Consider the following 18398-nt stretch of genomic DNA (forward strand, 5'->3'; position numbering starts at 1 on the left):
AACTTTGTGCCGGCAGGAAATGTATGTAACAGGTAGAAGGAGGCATCTCCGACCCCATAAAGTATATTCATATATTCTTGATCAGCGTCAACAGCGAATTTTAGAATTTACAATAATAACTATAGTAATCGTGATTCCTGAAAAGTTGGTTGCGATCAGATAAAATCTGGCAGAAACGCCTATTTACTAGGGGTCATAGTTGCTTTTGGCTGATAATCTGGTATATTGTGCCGTCTATGGTATATTTTAAATGTGGTACTATCTCGATATACAAAAAAATACCATTTGGTATATTAAAAGTATTTTTACAATATGTTCGGTATATTTTGAGAATAATACCGCAATATTTAGCCTTTATTCAAAATGGGTAGCGGGTATCTCAAAGTCGAGTACACTCGACTTACTTGTATAGTTATGTATCCGTCACTGTTCTTCTATTTGTTGGTCGAATTCATCTGTCTAATAAGAAGAAAATAAATACTATAATACACTGCTTTGTATAATTATTATTACTTTTCCCTCAATTGATGTTGCAAAACCAACATTTTTAAGGTATTAATAGTAACAAAACTACAACATTTATGTTTAGATAAGAAACGAACATGTGTACATATTTTCACAAATTATATTAATATTCAAGGTTCGACTGAAAGGATATACCAGGATAAGTTTACTGACTTTTAAGTATTATATTTGCACCTCTATTGAAAATCTACATCAAAACATACAAAAAATGCAATTGAAACTGATCTATCTCCATTCAAAAAAAACATCGCTACAATAGATAGTCGATCGTTTTATTTTTCAGAACGCAATTTCTTAATGCACCAATTATAAATAAATGATTACATAATTGAGTCAAATATGGGAATTTCAGCTTTTCAATTTATCACTTCTTCATCTCTTCTTTGGGGCGAATTAGAATCTTAACTTCTTTAAGTATAATGTAATTCTTTTCCCACCATCCTAGTTTTGGCCCATATGGTGCATTTAAACGACTGCATAAGAAACAACAAAAATTTTTAATTATGTATATTCCTTTGAAAATAAAAATTTGCAATATTTACCAAGTATAACAATAATTGTACCACCAGCCACTTTCATTCCAGACTGCGCAATTATTATCATCATCTTTGTCGTTGTCCTGATCGAATGTTGAGAATTTCATGTTTTCAGTGTCTCTCATGCCATCCTCAATAAGCGTTCCATTGGATTTACCCAAACTCAGTGCATATCCATTATCTTCATCAGATATTTTGAAGTCGTCATAACGAACGTTGTAGGCACTTCCATTCTCAGCAACCAAATGTATGTAAAGTTCGATACGCTGCAAGCTCGTGATACGATGAATTTTCTCTAATCCAAGAAAGAAATCACTTTCAAAAGAACCGAAACCTTTGCGATACGTTGCCCAATCCCTATTGAAACTCTCACTTCCCCCAACTAGTTGTTGTATTACAATCCATCCAGGTCCAGCTAACTGACTATCGCACAAAACACTGAATAAACCTATGCCAGACACATTGAGTTGATGAACTCCTGAATAATCTCCGAAAGGGATACATGTTGTGGGACTTAATATATCAAGTTCAGATTGACATAACTGATTTTCCTTTACTTTATCTATTAGCTTAGTTTCACTTTCTTTTAATTTCAATTGAATCTTTTTTCTGTTCTTCTCTAATGTTCTCTGATGTCCTATTTAATTTGTTGATTTCTGAACGACATAACTGAATATCATTTTCATGCTTTATTAATATAGATTTACTCTTCTCTAATTTTATCTCAAGTGATTTCTGATGTTCTTTGTTACTCTTCATATTCTCACTTAATCTCTTTATATTTGCATCTTTTTCAATTAATATAGAATTAACATATTTTAATTGAACTTGACAATTTTCTAAGTTGGTGGATTTATCTGTTAGTTGTTCTTTTAATTTAAGAATAATATTTTGTTGTGAATTAATTTCAGATTCAGATTTATCAACTTTATTTTGACACAATTGCAAATCGTTTTCCCCCTTTAATTACTTTGTTTTTATACTCATTTAATAGATCTGATTCCTTTATGAATGTTTCATGAATTCTCACAATTTCATGATATTTTTCCATAAGATCAGAATTTAATTCACTTATCTGCTTTTCCTTAGTTTCACTTTGTTCTAACTCATTTCTAACCTGCCTGAAATAATCGAGCAAGGGTTTTACAGTTTTAAAGGTATGAATCCGGCACTGTTCTTCCATTTTTCGGTCTGATTCACACGTCTGATAGGAAGAAAATGTATACACTTTAATCACTCTTTATTCTTCTTAGTATTATGTCATTGATCTCACTTTATCTCCAGTTGTTGTAGCCACCAAGAATATTTGAAGGACCATCAGTAAGAAAACTCCGTTAAATTTTATTCTGCCCATTTTAAATGTTTCGACTGCCCGCAAACAAAATGAATTTGTAACTGAATATTTCGCTAAGGTCAGTGCAGCCGATATGGATTCCGCTCAATAGATCTGAACGAGAGAGGTCAAGTAATGATAACCTAGAGTCTCGGCTTAGATTCTCTATCGGCAGAAGAAATTTCAATGTCGGATGATTGTCTGTAATTTTTTCTGCTCAATAGGTTCTGTTCTGTTTGCTCCAAGCAGCTTCTTCTTGAAGACCCATCGACAACAACATTGTTTTTAATTTCTTTCAGTCGCGTGCTGACGAAATTATGCTCGAATACTTTCAAAACGTCAATGGGACTGAGTTTTTATTAATATATATGCTGACGACTATTTGGTTAGCAAATTTAAAAACAACTCGATTAAGTTAATAAGAGTATTAAGTTAATAAGTATATGATTATAATTATAATTATATATTATATATATATGTTAGAAGGGTATAATAATTTTGTGCCGGAAAGAAATGTATGTAACAGGTGGAAGGAGGCATCTTCGATCCCATAAAATATATATATTCTTGATCTGCGTCAACAGCTGAGACGATTTAGGCATGTCCGTCTGTCTGTGTGTCTGTCCGTCCGTCCGTATGAACACCTAGATCTCAAAGACTTTAAGAGATAGAGCTATAATTTTTTTCGACAACATTTGTTATGTTTGCATTCAGATCAAGTTTGTTTCAAATTTTTGCCACGCCCACTTCCGCCCCCGCAAATCAACAAAAATCAAATAACAAGCGTAAAATCTAGAGTCGCGAATTTTTATATACAATGTACAATGTACAATAATAACCAGTAATTGTGATTCCTGAAAATTTGGCTGCGATCAGATAAAAAATTTCGAAGTTATTAAAGAAATACTTTTGTACTACTACTCTTAGTGGCTTTGGCTGACAAATGTGTTACTATATAAATATACCAAATATACGTTTGGTATGCTTTTTGGTATTTTTGTAGTATGTTCGGTATATGTTGATAATAATACCGCAATATATTGCTTTTATTCAAAATGGGTAGTGTGTATCTCACAGTCGAGCACACTCGACTGTAGCTTTCTTACTTGTTTCCTATACAAAAGTATTTCATAAATAATTTCTACAATTTTTATCTGATCACAACCAGAAAAGAAAATATCTTGTATCTACAACTAGGCGTAGGACTATCGATTGTGGTTTGTGTTAGGTAATTTGTGTGTAGCCGTCGCTAACGGGTAAAAAGTGTCATACCATCAGCAGTTATACCAGGCGAACATAAATTAGCAGCAAGCAATAATGCAAAAAGTCAATGGCATCCTGTGCCAGGTGAGACCTGCTGATCTGTTATGTTCGCCTGGTATTTCAGCAATTTCAAACTATTCTATTTGTCGCGCTGGGGCAAAAATTGCCAAATCATCAAATTAAATAACAAGAGAACATAAATCAGCAGCAGGCAATACTATATGAAATCAATTGCAATACGTGTACCTGATCTGAAAGGATCTTTCTCCGAACTGCTGCGGTGGAAAACCACGTGTTGCTTCATTATGTTTGCCTGGTATTTCAGCTGCTCGATTACGGCAGCTGTTGGTCAATTCTAGTCAATGCGAATTGGTAAAAAGTGACAAATCATCAAATTAAATATCAGGAGATCATAAGTCAGCACCATGCAATTATGTTCGCCTGGTATTTCAGCTGTTCCACGTTGCACTTTACTATGACTTCTTCCTACTCACAGCTTTAGTAATTTTCTTATAATCTACTAGGCCAACAGAAGTGACCAGTAGGTAGCTGCAGACAAAGTCACTTCGCAACGTTTTCAATTCTGACCAATCAAATGCAATGTCTCGCAAACTGACCAATGGGAACAAAGCATATTTGGCTCCATTTCTAGATAAATCCTCGTGCTACTTTATTACCTGATATTTCAGTCGCTCCAAGTGGTCTTTAACAGAAAGTCTTGATACCTAGAGCCCGTCACGAACTGCTGAAAAGTGCCATATCATCAAGGGAAATACTAGAGAAACATAAATCAGCAGCAAGTCGAGGGAGCCTTTCAGCAAGCTATGGATCCTAGGAGCAGTCCACCATTCTCCGATATAGCACTGAGTAATGAGTGATGAGAGAAGATGGAGCGGGTGGACAGTTCTAAGTCATAAGAACGAGTATTTAGAGAGGGCGGAGGAGGGATAAGATGAGGCAGATGACTGTGCATTTTCTAATGACTTACACTATTTCCCTATAAAGGTTTTGTGACACACTTCCTTCAATGCGGTAATTTTTCGTATGAAATATCAGTTAGTTAGTTAGTTTACTGATACCCCGCAAATGTGGATGCAGATCGATAGAGCTGTTCTTTATGCTCCTAACAAAATATGTCATTTCAGAGTATGGCAGGATATGGCCAAATTACGACTGATTTTCATTTAGTTTAGATTCTTTGTATAGCAACCCCTAAAAGTATGCAATGCAAACAAATAATGCTTTTACCATATTCGTTTTGTAGCCATAACTTGGCCAAATCCTGAAAGATCTGGCAAGGACATACCTTTTTGTAATCATAGTAATCAAGACTATTGATTGGGATTCAGCGATTTCAAGGATCTCTTAAGAAAAAACACTTCAAATTTTTTCAAGGGGTAGGCATAGAAAATTTGGCGAAAACTTGAAAAAACCGCCGTATTTCGGCCATTTGAAGGACGATCGGGATGTCCTTTGGCACAAGGACATCTATAGTCAATACAAACTGATTGACATACCAAAGAAGAAGAATGTCCTGCAAATAGCCAAATTAAAAGGACTTTTTTTAATTTAAAAAAAATGTATATCTCGGCCGTATCCTGTATGATCCTTGCGAATTCAGTACCAAACGTGAAATATTACTTAGGCCTATCATCCTGCCAAAGGACATTCAAATCGTCTATGTAGTTCTCAAGATATCCTGAACATTTGCAAATTTAACCTTTTCCTCTTGAGACGCCGTCCAAAAAATTGCAAATGTTGGATCCTTAGATAATCCCATATTTTTGATGCAGATTGATAAAGTTCGCCCTTGCGATCCTGGCTATATATGTCCTTTGAAAATACGTCAGGATATGGCCGAAATATAGCTTGGTTTCGAAAAAGTATCATTGCATTATCCTGAAAGTATGCTACAAAAATTATTTTTTTAAACGTCAATTTCAATTTTGCAAGTAATCGACAAAAAAAACAAATCCGTTAAATTATTTTGTTTTGTTGTTATTATTTGTTTTCTACTATTGTTATTATTGTATGTACCAAAAATCATGACTCTAGCTTCAAAACTACACCTTATATAATTTTTGTCGCTTTGCAGGGCGTGACAGAAATTTGAAACAAATTTGATCTGTGTTCAAAAATAACAAGTACTCTATTGGATATCTTACGGACCGACAGACAGACGGTCATGGTTATATCGCCTCGCCTGTTGACGCTGATCAAGTATTTAAGTATATTCTTTATAGGGTCAAAGATGCCTTCTTTTGCCTGTTGCATGCATTTCCTGCCAGCACAAAGTTATAATACCCTTCTACCCAATGGATAGAGGGTATAATTATTTTAACGGCACGAAATTCCTTTTGAAGTTGTTTCTTTCATTTCAACTTTACCTCATGGAATCGTGGGTTAAGTCTTCAGTTTAAATCTTGCCAGGTTAAGACTCCGATTTAAATGTGTGAATAATTACCACAACCTGGCTGGCTGGCAATGTTTCTCTTGCTACAGGCACAATGTTTGCCTTGGGGCAATCTCATTAAACCAACGCATAGCGTCGGCTTTGCCACCAGCGACCATTCAATTTGTTGTAGTCGCCTAAATAATTCATGCTTAAATTTCACTTAAACATGCAAAAACTCGTTACGCCCAGCGTCTTGCTTCTCTTCTCTCTCTTTCTGCAACTTTCTCTCCGTCTCTTTTTCGTTCACTGTTAGGCTGTAGAAGCAAACTGACCACCCACAATGTTCCAGATTCAGATACAGAATCGCGCGTTGTTTTTTTTTCTGTGCTCAAAGAAAACTTTTGCTGGGTCACACAGAGAGAATCAGCAAAACGACCACAAGATAAACGTTGTGCAAACTTTGTATACAAGCTAAAGCCGAGTCGAGTCGAGTTGAGGAGGCGCACACACAAAAAATGCACAAGCTGAGCTGATAATTTGCCTTCAGTTTTTTAAATAAAATATAAATCAAGCCACGTGCCAGCCGCAGAGGCAGCTCGCTCAACTCTGAAAGAGGCTGAGAGAATTCTCATTTACAGTTTGTCAAGCGAAGGCAGAGTCACTGAGTCCGTCAACCAGTCAAGCATTCATTCTGTCAGTTGGTTGTTTGTGCCAAAAGACTTGCACACACAAACACACACACATTGCCTTAACTTGAGCCGACAGCTCGACCGAAATTCGGTGGAAATTTTGTGCAACTTTTAAGTTTGGAGCCACGCTGCGTATGCTTGATAAAAATGAAATAAAAATCTCTCTTGAGCCCCATTCGCACTGACGTGTTAATTAGTGTGACGTTTTATTTTTATATATTTTCAGTTCTTCACGTACCATATACCCTAAGGTCCAGATGGGAATAAGAAAGGAGAAAGAAGAAGGAGACGGAGACGGATAATGATTTCTAGCCTTGGAGCTGAGGCAACTACAAATTAAGGCTCCCGCTGGCTTTATGCGCTGCATATTGTCGACTCATTAAAAATCAGTTCACAATTTGCGTTGGCGAAACCGCAAAAAGCAGAGCCACGACCAAGTAATTTTCATTTTCATAATCAAACAAACTGCAAATCACACAGCACACAAACACACACAAAATGAAATACAAAACACAAGGCCGCTTGTGGGGCGAGATTTTTGTCATGGAAGGAGATTTCGCTGTGGCGACTGAGCCGCAGATTCAGCCACGTCAATTGCATTAGGAATTGCATATAATGAGCAAGCACACCAGGCAGAGTGAGGAGAGACGAAGCAGCAGCAGCTGTCAGCGACAACGACAACGACAACGTCGTCAGGCAAATGGGCTAGAAAATGGCGCCATTGAGACGCCAAAACTGGCGCCCAACGTGAGACGCTGATGACTAAACATTTGAATGCTGCTCGTAGTTTATATCAAAAGCCAGCTTAGCATATAATTAAAGCAGACAGCCCCGTCGCCAGTCCATGCTTTTGCTTGTCAAATAAATTTGTTATTAACTATTGCAATGTCGCATGCATAATATATCATCCGTTTACATTTTGACAACAATGTTCAGGTAATTCGCCAGCATAATCCAAAACAATTTTCTAGTCCAACGAAATCGATTCAACAACAGCATTTGCATAAAACTCTCCCCAAAAATTCCCTCGTGTTTTATGCGCATAATATTGTATTATTTAAATGCTGTCTCTGTTGTCAACATTGTGCGAGATTTTCAACTCAATTTTCCATCTCTATTGGACATTGTTGACATTGCTTGTTGCTGCATTTGCTGCTAATCAATTGCATTTCCGTTGTGCATTGTGCTGTATTGTGAAAATATAATGAAATTTATTGCAAAATTAAAACTACATACATAAGTAGTAATTAAACACAATGAGATAAGGCATCATATTGAAGCTATTAAAAGATAACAGCTATTAAAAATTAACAAGGTCAATTAATAAATTATAAAATTCGTGAAGATAATCTTGAGATACATTTTTTTTTAGTGAAATAGAAATTTCTTAGGCATCAAATTTTATAAACAGTGTTTCTTGGTCAATTTCTTAATGATATGTTAAGAACCTGCAATTGTGCAATCAAGATAACTACACTCCTTTTTTGATACACTTGCAGCCTAGCTCAAATTGAAGTGATTATGCCTTTTTTAACATAATGTTACTTAAAAACGGGAGAAGCAAATAAATCAAAAAAATATCACATTTTGTGCATTACTCTTTACGCTATTGTTTTTCTTACTTTATTTGACTCTATTTCGTTTTTAAATTCTACTACAAGCGATGAGACAAAAATTTAAGAGGTATCGTATTGTTTTGGGCACGACTGTAGTAGTATTGAATTGCACATAAGAATTTTTATTATCCTTCCAAAAAAATGCATCTCAATTGTTTTCAGGGAATGAGTTTAGAAAAAGAGCCAAAAATTAGCCGTGCTTTAGCCACTTTTATGGCGAGTGTAATATTCTTTGGCACAAATATCCTGCAAACAGCCAAGATACAAAAACTTTTTTTGGATTTAGAAAAATACTCATACTTTATTCATATATTGTTTAATACTTGCAAGCCATGCTTTAAGAGAAGCATAATCGTGAGGATTATAATCCTCTTTGAACTTTCGAATTGTCTTGGATTTTGCAATTGCTTCTGCTTACAATTATAAAAGTTGAATCATTAGATTGATTGAGTTGGTCCTTACGATCGTAGCAATGTGTCTTTTGAAAGTCGCGACATTTTATGGTCGAGATATTGATTCGATTACCCTTTCAATTTTTTCTTAAGTAATACTAGTCTTACTTATCTTGTATTTTTATCTTTGTTGCTGTAACATATCAACATATTCTTTATGAAAACATCGCAGTGAATTTATTTTATTATATTTTATTATTAGTTTTAATATGAATGAATATTCATCTGTCTTTACATTTAGAAAAAGGTTTTCATTTAATTTTATCTACTCCTGGCAATGCCATTATCATGTCACTGTTAAAGACAGAAATTTGTTCTGAACTACCCAAGGAGAAAGCCACTTGCGCCACATTTTCTCAGAAGTAAAAATAGATTCCTTCCTTCAAGTCCTGGGCTCCACACACGAAAGCTCATCTCTTCATACGTTGCAAGGTACATTTTGTGAGTATTGTCACAGGATTCGCCGAGTTCAGCTCGAGATTTCTGAAGACCTTTACTCATCACGATATCAATGGCAAAAATCAGGATAATCTTACTCCTTTTTATCACTTACCAACAAGCGGATCAAATTTTTCACGCCTCTTTCACACTTCAGACTCAATTCGACCACATAGGGACACTTAAGCCTCGACCACCAGCTGAGTTCCAACGACAGAGCAACTCAATCAATCTACTCATCGAATGAATGAATGAATACTTGATGAGTTGCAATAACTTACGATACTCTCGCTATCTCAACTGACTGCTGACAAATGCCATAGCTTATGAAAGCTAAACACACGCTCCCTTTTACATTATGGTAAAAGTCGTCCTTAGCTTTCGCCTTGCCTTTTTATAATGTTTCATGGTAATTTGGCCATTTCCGTTGGCTTACATCGTAAACACACACACACATGCTTGAGAGAACCCAAGTCGAACTGCCTCTGCTCATTTCATGGGTTGGACGTATAATTCAGCTGCTTTCAACTGCCTGTGTTGCGTTTCCCTGTTCGAGAATCGGTCACCTGGGTCTCATTAATGCTGCGCTGTGGTAATTGCCATGTAAATTCAACGCGCTGAACATTTTTATATGCCTCTCTATCTTATCTCTGTAACTTTTGGGTATTTAAGTGTGAGCTGAATTGCTTTAAGAAAGCAAAACCTTGAAGTAAAGACATCGTATGGCTGTGAAGTTTCTTTGAAAGTTTGCTTTTTATTTTATTTCGGAAATTCAATTGATTATTTTGAATTTTTATTTACTCCACTATAGAATTTTTGATTTCTGAAAATATGGTTGCGATCAGATACAAAATGTAGAAAGTATTTAAGAAATTTTTTATATGGGGAAAAAACAGTTCTTAGTATCTGTGGCTAGCAATCTGGTATATTTTGAGCTCTATGGTATAGTGTGAATGTAGTACTATATTGAAATACCAAATATAATTTTAATTAAATTTAATTTTAAAAATAATACCGCTCTGTTTTGCAAATGTAGTGATATATTGATATACCAAATGTATCGTTTGATATAGTTTTAGTATTTTTGCTGTATATTAATTCGGTATATATTAAAAAGAATACCGCACTGTTTGGAAAATTTAGTTCTATATCAATAAACCAAATATATTAGTGTATTTTTAGTATTATTGCAGTATAATGATTTGTATATTTTTTTAAATTAAGACCGCACTGATTTTCTTTTATTCAAAATGGGTTGCAGGAATCTAAACATCGAGCACTCTCAACTGTAGCTTTCTTAAGCTTGTTAAGTTTGTTATTTATTATTTCTGACAAACATTTTTAACTCACTCATGAATTCGTTTTATACACGTGGAATTTCTTACCCTGGCTAGTATGTTTTTGCTAACAGCTTAATAGCCAACATCGACAGAGAAAAACCTTCTGCAAAATAGAGATAAATATGCCAACAGTCAAGTTGTATGGATTTATTTTATCGTCACATTCAATTTTATTGCGAACTCAATAGTTAGAACAATGACATTTTCAATTTGAAAGCATTTCCATTACAATTTTCCAATCGCTTTCAACTGTAAGCCAAGTCATTTGCACAGTTCGCTGACTTTCAATTGCTAACAATAGAAAGAAGGGTCGGCGATGTACATATAAAATCTACACCAGATACTGGAGCTTTAGAAATAAAGTTGTGAGTCGCAGACTAGTTTAATTAAATTAGTTATAGTTGGTCCTTTTGTTCTCTTAATTGCTGCAGAAACTAAGCGCAAACTAATGTCATTACGTATTGACAGGTGACTTGATGTGAATAGTACTCCATCTCTGACATTATCTGGTATTTAAGTGCTGTAAATTTAACATCGAACATAGACATTACGCATACGCAGAGTATGACAAAAGACTGTTACCAAAAGTCTTTTGCTTTATCTAATACTTACTGTCGCCCGAAGCAAAGATGTCAAGCAAAGAATGAAAAAGCATTTCCAACGTTGCCAATTTACATAAGTAAGAGTCAAGTGTTAGATTTAAATGAAATAATATCAAATATACATGTAAATTATATGAAACAAAAAGCGTCAGCAGAATCTAAATAAATACGAATGTAAAAAGCATAATTTAGCAGCATCATCATCATTACCATACTGAGAAGGGGGAAATGGAAAGCAGCCAAACCAAAAGGTTTTATCTCGGGTTATAGGCATAGGGAAAATTCGTAGTTGGATGGTTCAAAAATAAAACACAAGCAACATTTTTGTTTTTTTTTTTTTTTTTGTTAGTTTTTCTGTTTTTCTTTTATAGAGAGGGTAGTTTTTCTCCGCTAAGGATTTTCAAAGTTTACTTTTATTTAGAGAAGTTCCTTTAATGATAATCATACTTATGCATTGTTTTTGTTCTGTTTGGTTTTGTGTTTTTGTTTGTTGTTTGCCTTCTTGTTTTGTTTTTAAAAGTTGTTTTTTTGTTTTTGTTTTTTGGTTGTTGTTAAATAGTTGTTGTTTAACAGCTAAATACATGTTATTATATCATGGTTTAATAAGTTTGTTTTTCGTAATGTTTTTGACTTTCTTTTCGGTATAGTTTGTTTTCTGCATTAAAATTCACTTACTAGCTAGATTTTGCATTATGTTTTAAGTTGTTATTCGTTCTAAATTATAATTGTTTTGTTTGCTTTTTTAATTATTTTTTGGTTTCTGGTTTAAGCCTTTGATGTTGTGCGGCACCGTGAGTTTGTTTGTTGTTGTTGTTGTTTTTTGTCTTAAGAGTTCGCATTTCTCGACAAGTTTAAGAATCAATCATATTTCTAAAATTAAATAATAATCTATATATCCATATATCTTAATAGTTAACGTCACTTAATAACCTAAATTGTAACAATAATTTGTTGTTTTTTGTAACTTTTACACACATATAAGCAATACACGTAGTAATATTTTGTTCTATATATATGTATATGTATAATATATGTATGTATTTATATATAGTATATTTTGTTTATTGAGTTTAAACGCTTGGAATGAACTTTAACACCAACTTACGAACTAGAGATTTGATTTCAATATAAATATTTTCGCTTTCTCACCAACTTTTTTTCTTTTGGCACATGCTGACAGACAGCGATGAGTTGTATAGGTTGTCGTTTTCCAACACTGTGCCAGCGGTAACCTCTTCTTCTTCATCTTCTTTCCATCCTCTTCTCCGTTTCTTTTCCATCTTCTTCGCTGTTCAAGCTGACTTAAGAACTAGATTAATTGAGATTGGCTTTAACATGCGCATTTCTTCATCAACTTTTGAATGAGTGTTAATGACATGTTAATAACTGGTTTTGACTTCTATTTGAATAAATATATAATTATATACGATTATATTTAATAATTAAATGTATTACTTTTAATTTTAACAGTTACAAACTTGTTTATTCATATATTTATTCATATTTAAGAACGTTTGGAAAAATCACTAAATTTTCGCTTCTTTCTTTCTTTCGTTTCGTATATATTTATTTAACTCTCCATTTCATATGACCCTCAACATTAATGTTTTTTCTGTAATTTATTTTGAGACTACGCGTATTTGGAAAATGAATTTGAATTAACGTTTAATATATATTCGATATTCGATTAAATATATTTAAAAAGTGCGTGCGTACTTTGAGCAAACCTTATGCCACAGCTTGAGTCTAGTCAAAAATCGCCAGAGAAAAGTATGACATTGCATTATTGTGGGGAGACTTCTCAATTCTCTAGATCCACAAATTGTTCAATTTTCGTGGCACCCTCACACCCCTTTTGCCCCCGTCTCCAGCATCCCGGACTCCGTGCCGGGAGTGGAGCTGAGGCTACTTGGCGTGCTTAATGCGCTCTTGAACAATCATGGAGCCAAATATGTTTGTGTGTTTTTTTTTTTGGAAAATCTTTGGGGAAATCCACGAAAGAGCTTTTGTTGACTAGACGCACGTTGGGGCACAATTGAAGTGCCTAAAGTGAGTGACGCCTACGCTTACTGAGTACATTTCTAATTTAGCTTGAACTTTGCTGCTTTGATTTCAACTGTTTACCACACACAGACACTTTGGCACAATCTGGCATTTGGAACACACACGCAGTGTGATGTTTGGCAACGCTGCGTGTTCCACATGCCAAGCGTTCCTCGCGTGTCTGTGAAAATCGGCACTGCGCGCGTTTGTTCGCATTGTCGACTTTCCTCGCATTTTGATTAAACTTCTTCCTATCCTATCATTCCGTTTAATATAATTGTTTTATATTCTTTGTTGTTTGTTTTTTCGTTCGTATTTTGTAACCACCAATACCTTAATTAGTTTTATTTTCATGTGTTGATTTTGTTTGCTTTGTAGATTGCAGAGTGCAGCCTGTTTAACTCGTTGAGCCATTCGCTTTAGCTTGGTTGATTGTAGCTGGCTGCTACTTTGTGCTTTCGACGCCAAACTGCGTTCCATTTAACTTGTAATTGCTTACTATTTCCTCACTACGGTTCTGCTCCAATTTTGCACAGTTCCACTCTCAATCGTTCCACGTTGCCCGTAATACTTTTGTATTGCTGCTACTTTCTCAATCAACTTGCTCTAATTATCATAATGCTATTTGTTTTCTTATTTTGTTGCGCGACTTATCAATATTGTTATCAATTCTTTTTGTCTACTTTGTGGGTTGAAATGTGCTCGCTTTTTATGTACTTTTGTTTACTACAGTTGCGGTTATATTTCGAGTATTTATCTTTAATCTCATACATTGTGTTCGTTTTGTATTTTACTTCTTCATCTGTATTTTGGTAACCTCATTTTTTGTCGAGTGTTTTGAGTGTGTGTTGTGTTTGTGGTTGTGGTTGTGTCGTGTGTTTTGTTGTCTTTTAATTATCTGCCTAAAATTATAAGACTAATTCGAAATTGAAATCAAATATTTGTCTATAACTTAACATTTTATTAAACGTAAACTCATTTCATCGTTTAGTCTGCTTCTTTTTCTGTTGTGTTTGAACAGATTTCGATATTAAGCGTTTAATAATAATATAATATTCAATGGTTCCTCAAGTCCATTTTGCAGTTTTATCTATCGACTGTTTCGCTAAATTATTCTAAGCTGGGTTCAACTATTTATCATCACTACACTTATGTAGATCATCTTCTTTTTTAATCGCACTACATTAATAGTTACTGTATTCGACATCTTCATCTTCATTTACGGTTTCGAGTGTAGTTTGAGTGTCATTTGTATCTGTTGTTGTTTTTGTTGTTGTGTTCTGCGTATATAATAATATAATCTCACTAGGTAATGGTAATAAACATAGCTTTAAAACTAAATAAATACGTATATTATCATCGAGTAACTACAGCGTCTGCCTTTTTAAATAGTTTGTTTGTTTCATTGTTTCTCTAAACATATGTTATATATGTATATTGTATATAAAATCATATTCATATCTCTATATAGTATATATGTATATATATAAGTTATCATTTATAATATTTTCTTGTTTCTTGAATAGAAAACCATACATAAAAGTGTGTCTATCGATTTGCATTTCGCATTTTCACAAAACACGCATCGTTCTCAATTTGCATTTTTTCTTCTCTCATCTGCTAAGTTCATAAAATATTCGTGGTTTTTTTGGAACTAAATTTATTTAGGAGGGTCTATATATCATTATTTTTTGTTTAACAGCATCTCAAGCAAAAAACTTATCTCAAAATACTTAAAAAATGGTTTTCTTTGGCAAACTTTAAGCACGACTGGGAATGTATATTTCTGTTGTTTCTTTCATTCGTGTAGCTTGATCAAGTCAAAAACTTATTACAAAAAAAATTTAGTTGATTTTGCAGGCCAGACAAAGATGGAAATATTGGCAATGAAACAGCAAGATCGTTTGTTTCATTCCCATATTTAGCACACAATGAATGGCCAAAAAACAATTTAGGATTTAAGTACGATAAAAAAAAAACAATCTATTTATTATGGCAAACAGTTTTGGATTTTAGCTTTTCGGTTTTTGTTTTGGTTTGTTTGTCGTTTCCTGACTAAACATGATGGGTGGGTTACATTTATCGAGGCTCAACATGTAGGATTTTGTATTGATATGAGCTGTTTAAGTTTTTTTTTTTTTTTGGTTTTGTTAGCGCTGTCGACTAGTGTAGAATGGGAGGGATTTCATGGTGATGATGACAATGATGATGACGATGATGTTAAAGGAAAAGAAACAATGTACGGCATGCTTGAACTGAAAAAGCAATAACAACTACAATACGATACGATAGCTAGAAAAAACGTAGAGAGATGAACGATTCAAAACACAAGCGACAAGTAGATAAACGACGAGAGCGAGAGCGATAACGATAACGATAAAAGAGAGAGAGACAGACAGTAACGAGACGACAGCGACAACGAGAGTATGTTCGATGAGACGAGTACAAATACGAGCGAATACTCGATGAGCACTCGTTGTTGATGTGGCTGTAGTTGTTGTTGTTCTAGTTTCTTTTTTGTGGTTGTGGTTCATTTAGACTATGCACAGCTTATTTATGGTTATTATTTATTTAAGTTTTGAAGAAAGTGTGGCATAATTGTAAAACTTAAGCATAGAGGATTCTGATTCTGATTTCTTACTGTCCCATCACTCGATCATCCTTACTTCATTCCCCATTACCATTACCATCGCCTTCTGTGCATCAGGATCTGTTCACGTACGATCTGCCAGAACTTGCCGTGCAGCCAAAGGACGAGCACAACCAGCTGCATGAGCAGCGGCCACTGTTGAAGTTCGTGGCGTGTGCGACGCTTCAGCTGTTGGAGTCGCCCCTTTGGGCCACCGAGCAGACGACACTCGAGCGGTGCTGTTGCCGGGGGCGGGGCATAGCTCAGGTTGTAGTTGTAATAGTAGTAATAGTTGTTGTTGTAATGCTGCTGTTGTTGCTGCTGCAACTCAACCGACGGCGTCACATAATCGAGATCACTCGCATTGCAATCGAAATTGAAGTTTGAATCGGAATTGGAGTTTGAATTGGAGTTGGAGACATGGTTGCTACCTCTATGACTGCTCTCTAAATAGCTATAATTATTATTATTATTACTTTGGTATGCATTGTTTGTTGCACATGTTGTTGCTGTTGCTGTTGTTGATCGCGTTGACAATGTTGCTGTAGCTGCTGTTGGAGTAGTTGTTGTTGTCTTTATAGTATTGTTATCATCATTATTATTATTTATGTTATTGTTGTTGTTGATGGTTGGATGCTCATCATTACGGTATTTCTGTGGTTTACGATAATATTACATGATGATACATTTGCCCTTTTCAGCCCACGGATTGTTCTTTTTATCCGGCGCATTAATCAACGGATCATTCTTCTCGTTCTCCTCAATAAAGGAGCGCATTCTGTGAAGAAGAAGAAGAGAAAAAAATATCATTAGTTGGGGTAAGAAAATGGAGTATTTAATTAAATAAAATTTCAAAAAGTGAACAAACCGAAAATATACTTAAGGTATACCGATAATATACTCCATTTTTCATTAAGTATACTACAAATATACCGAAAATATACTTATATACATATATACCAAACACATATACTTAAGGGCCCACGAAACTATATTCGTTACAAATATTCCGCAAATATACTTCAATATAGCCTAAAAATATATACTTAAAGATACCCGAAAATATATTTGTTATACCCAACATACCATTACAGTCAAAATATACCATTTTTGTGGAGCTTTAATTTAAGTATTTTATTATATCTTGAATCTACTGTTAATATGTACATCTTGGTTTTAATGTGTATATGTAATAGATGAAATAAAACATTTTTGAACTATTTTCAATCAATTTTTGAAGTAGTGGAAACCAACTTGATCTTTGAACAACACTAAAACGTATTGTTAAACAAAATAATTGCTATGACTTAAGTCTCACTCAAGTCCTAAAAAGCATTAAAACAAGTTTGTCAGTAAATTCGCTGCAATTATTTTATTGCTGCCAAATTCAGCAAGTAATGCATAGCCAAAAAATAAAATAAAATGTACAACTCAATTGCGTTTGAGATAAAAATGAATCCTTTGGCAATGTTCCCTCACACCTTCAACGAGCGAAACTAGTCAAAGTGTTGGGGATCGTAAAACGTGTAAGCTTCTCAAATGGTTACAACAAGAATCAAGCTATTTTAAGAATTGCGGGAGTGCTTAAAGCGAAGCCAAGCACCGAGCAGATGTATAACGACATCGCACGCGCCATCCATTTCAACAGCAGGCAAACCCATAAAATCGCAGGGGTCGAGTGCATATACTTAACGCGGTAGTGATAGTGGTGGATAGGGGCGTAGAATGAAGAGGAATAGGGGACTGCCCAGGGATACGGGCAGTCAGCAGTTTTTATGCTAATCTGCACGCAGATGGACATTAAAAATGTTCAACGTTTTACTTTTACACGCGCTCGCTCGCAAAACTAAAGAAGACGCTTTCTTCTGCCTCTCCCCCGCCTCTACTATTGCCAACTTCCCCCACTTGAAATCGTCTGCATACAAACGTCGTTGTTATTGTAATACACTTATCCTTTAGCAGCATACAAATGGGGGCGCCCTGTCGTTTGCATTTGTGTCTCCTTCATTTCGTTCGTTTTGTCTGTCTGCAGTCTCAAGTCCACAGTCTTCAGCCTTTCTATCCGTTTGCCCATTTGTTTTCCTTCATTTCTGCACTTTTCCTTCGCACGCGTCTTGTGTTCAGAGAAGGAAACTCCCGCTTCCAATAAATAATTTCTTGTGAATTTACCAAAAAAAGAAAAGGAGGGAAATAAAAAAAACAAACACAAGCAGCAATGCAAAGTGGAACAGATAAAAGTACAGACTGAATGTGTTTGTGACGTTGACGGTGACGGTGACGGTGACGGTGACGGTGACGGTGACGGTGACGGTGACGGTGACGGTGACGGTGACGGTGACGGTGACGGTGACGGTGACGGTGACGGTGACGGTGACGGTGACGGTGACTGTGGCACACGCTTTGCATTTCAATTTCTTGCGTGAATTGTTTTCTTTGCATTTCCTCACGAACGCCTTCATTTCGCCATGTTTCACGCGGCGTATGCGTTATATTAAGCACTTGCGAATCCCGCAAAACGATTGCTGCTCCCAATATTG

At 35.1% G+C, this 18398-nt stretch overlaps 2 protein-coding genes and 1 long non-coding RNA gene across 9 annotated transcripts in view; 1 reads left to right on the forward strand and 2 right to left on the reverse strand.

Annotated features, from left to right (window-relative positions):
• Nucleotides 1-2467, reverse strand: part of LOC133835287 (uncharacterized) — a 36030-nt gene extending 33563 nt beyond the window's left edge. For 5 of the 6 annotated variants that reach the window (XR_009893530.1, XR_009893531.1, XR_009893529.1 and 2 more), the window contains exons 1-4: nucleotides 2335-2467; nucleotides 1564-2265; nucleotides 1068-1499; nucleotides 850-998 (exon numbers count right to left, since the gene is read on the reverse strand). This is a non-coding gene — a long non-coding RNA (uncharacterized LOC133835287). Of the gene's footprint in view, nucleotides 1-763; nucleotides 999-1067; nucleotides 1500-1563; nucleotides 2266-2334 lie in introns of those variants that run through there. The other variant, XR_009893528.1, reaches the window with a different exon arrangement.
• LOC133835251 (fibrinogen-like protein 1) overlaps nucleotides 1-18398 on the forward strand; it is a 121606-nt gene that overhangs the window by 26845 nt on the left and 76363 nt on the right. The gene's annotated exons all lie outside the window — the stretch shown is intronic.
• The window catches only part of LOC133835275 (probable serine/threonine-protein kinase DDB_G0282963), a 79491-nt gene continuing 72781 nt past the window's right edge, over nucleotides 11689-18398 (reverse strand). Inside the window, 1 exon segment of the mRNA XM_062265270.1 lies at nucleotides 11689-16639. Within this exon segment, the coding sequence (XP_062121254.1) occupies nucleotides 15916-16639 (724 nt within the window). The 3' untranslated portion in view covers nucleotides 11689-15915.

This window comes from Drosophila sulfurigaster, chromosome 2L (genome assembly GCF_023558435.1).
Source record: "Drosophila sulfurigaster albostrigata strain 15112-1811.04 chromosome 2L, ASM2355843v2, whole genome shotgun sequence".
NCBI lineage: Eukaryota > Metazoa > Arthropoda > Insecta > Diptera > Drosophilidae > Drosophila > Drosophila sulfurigaster.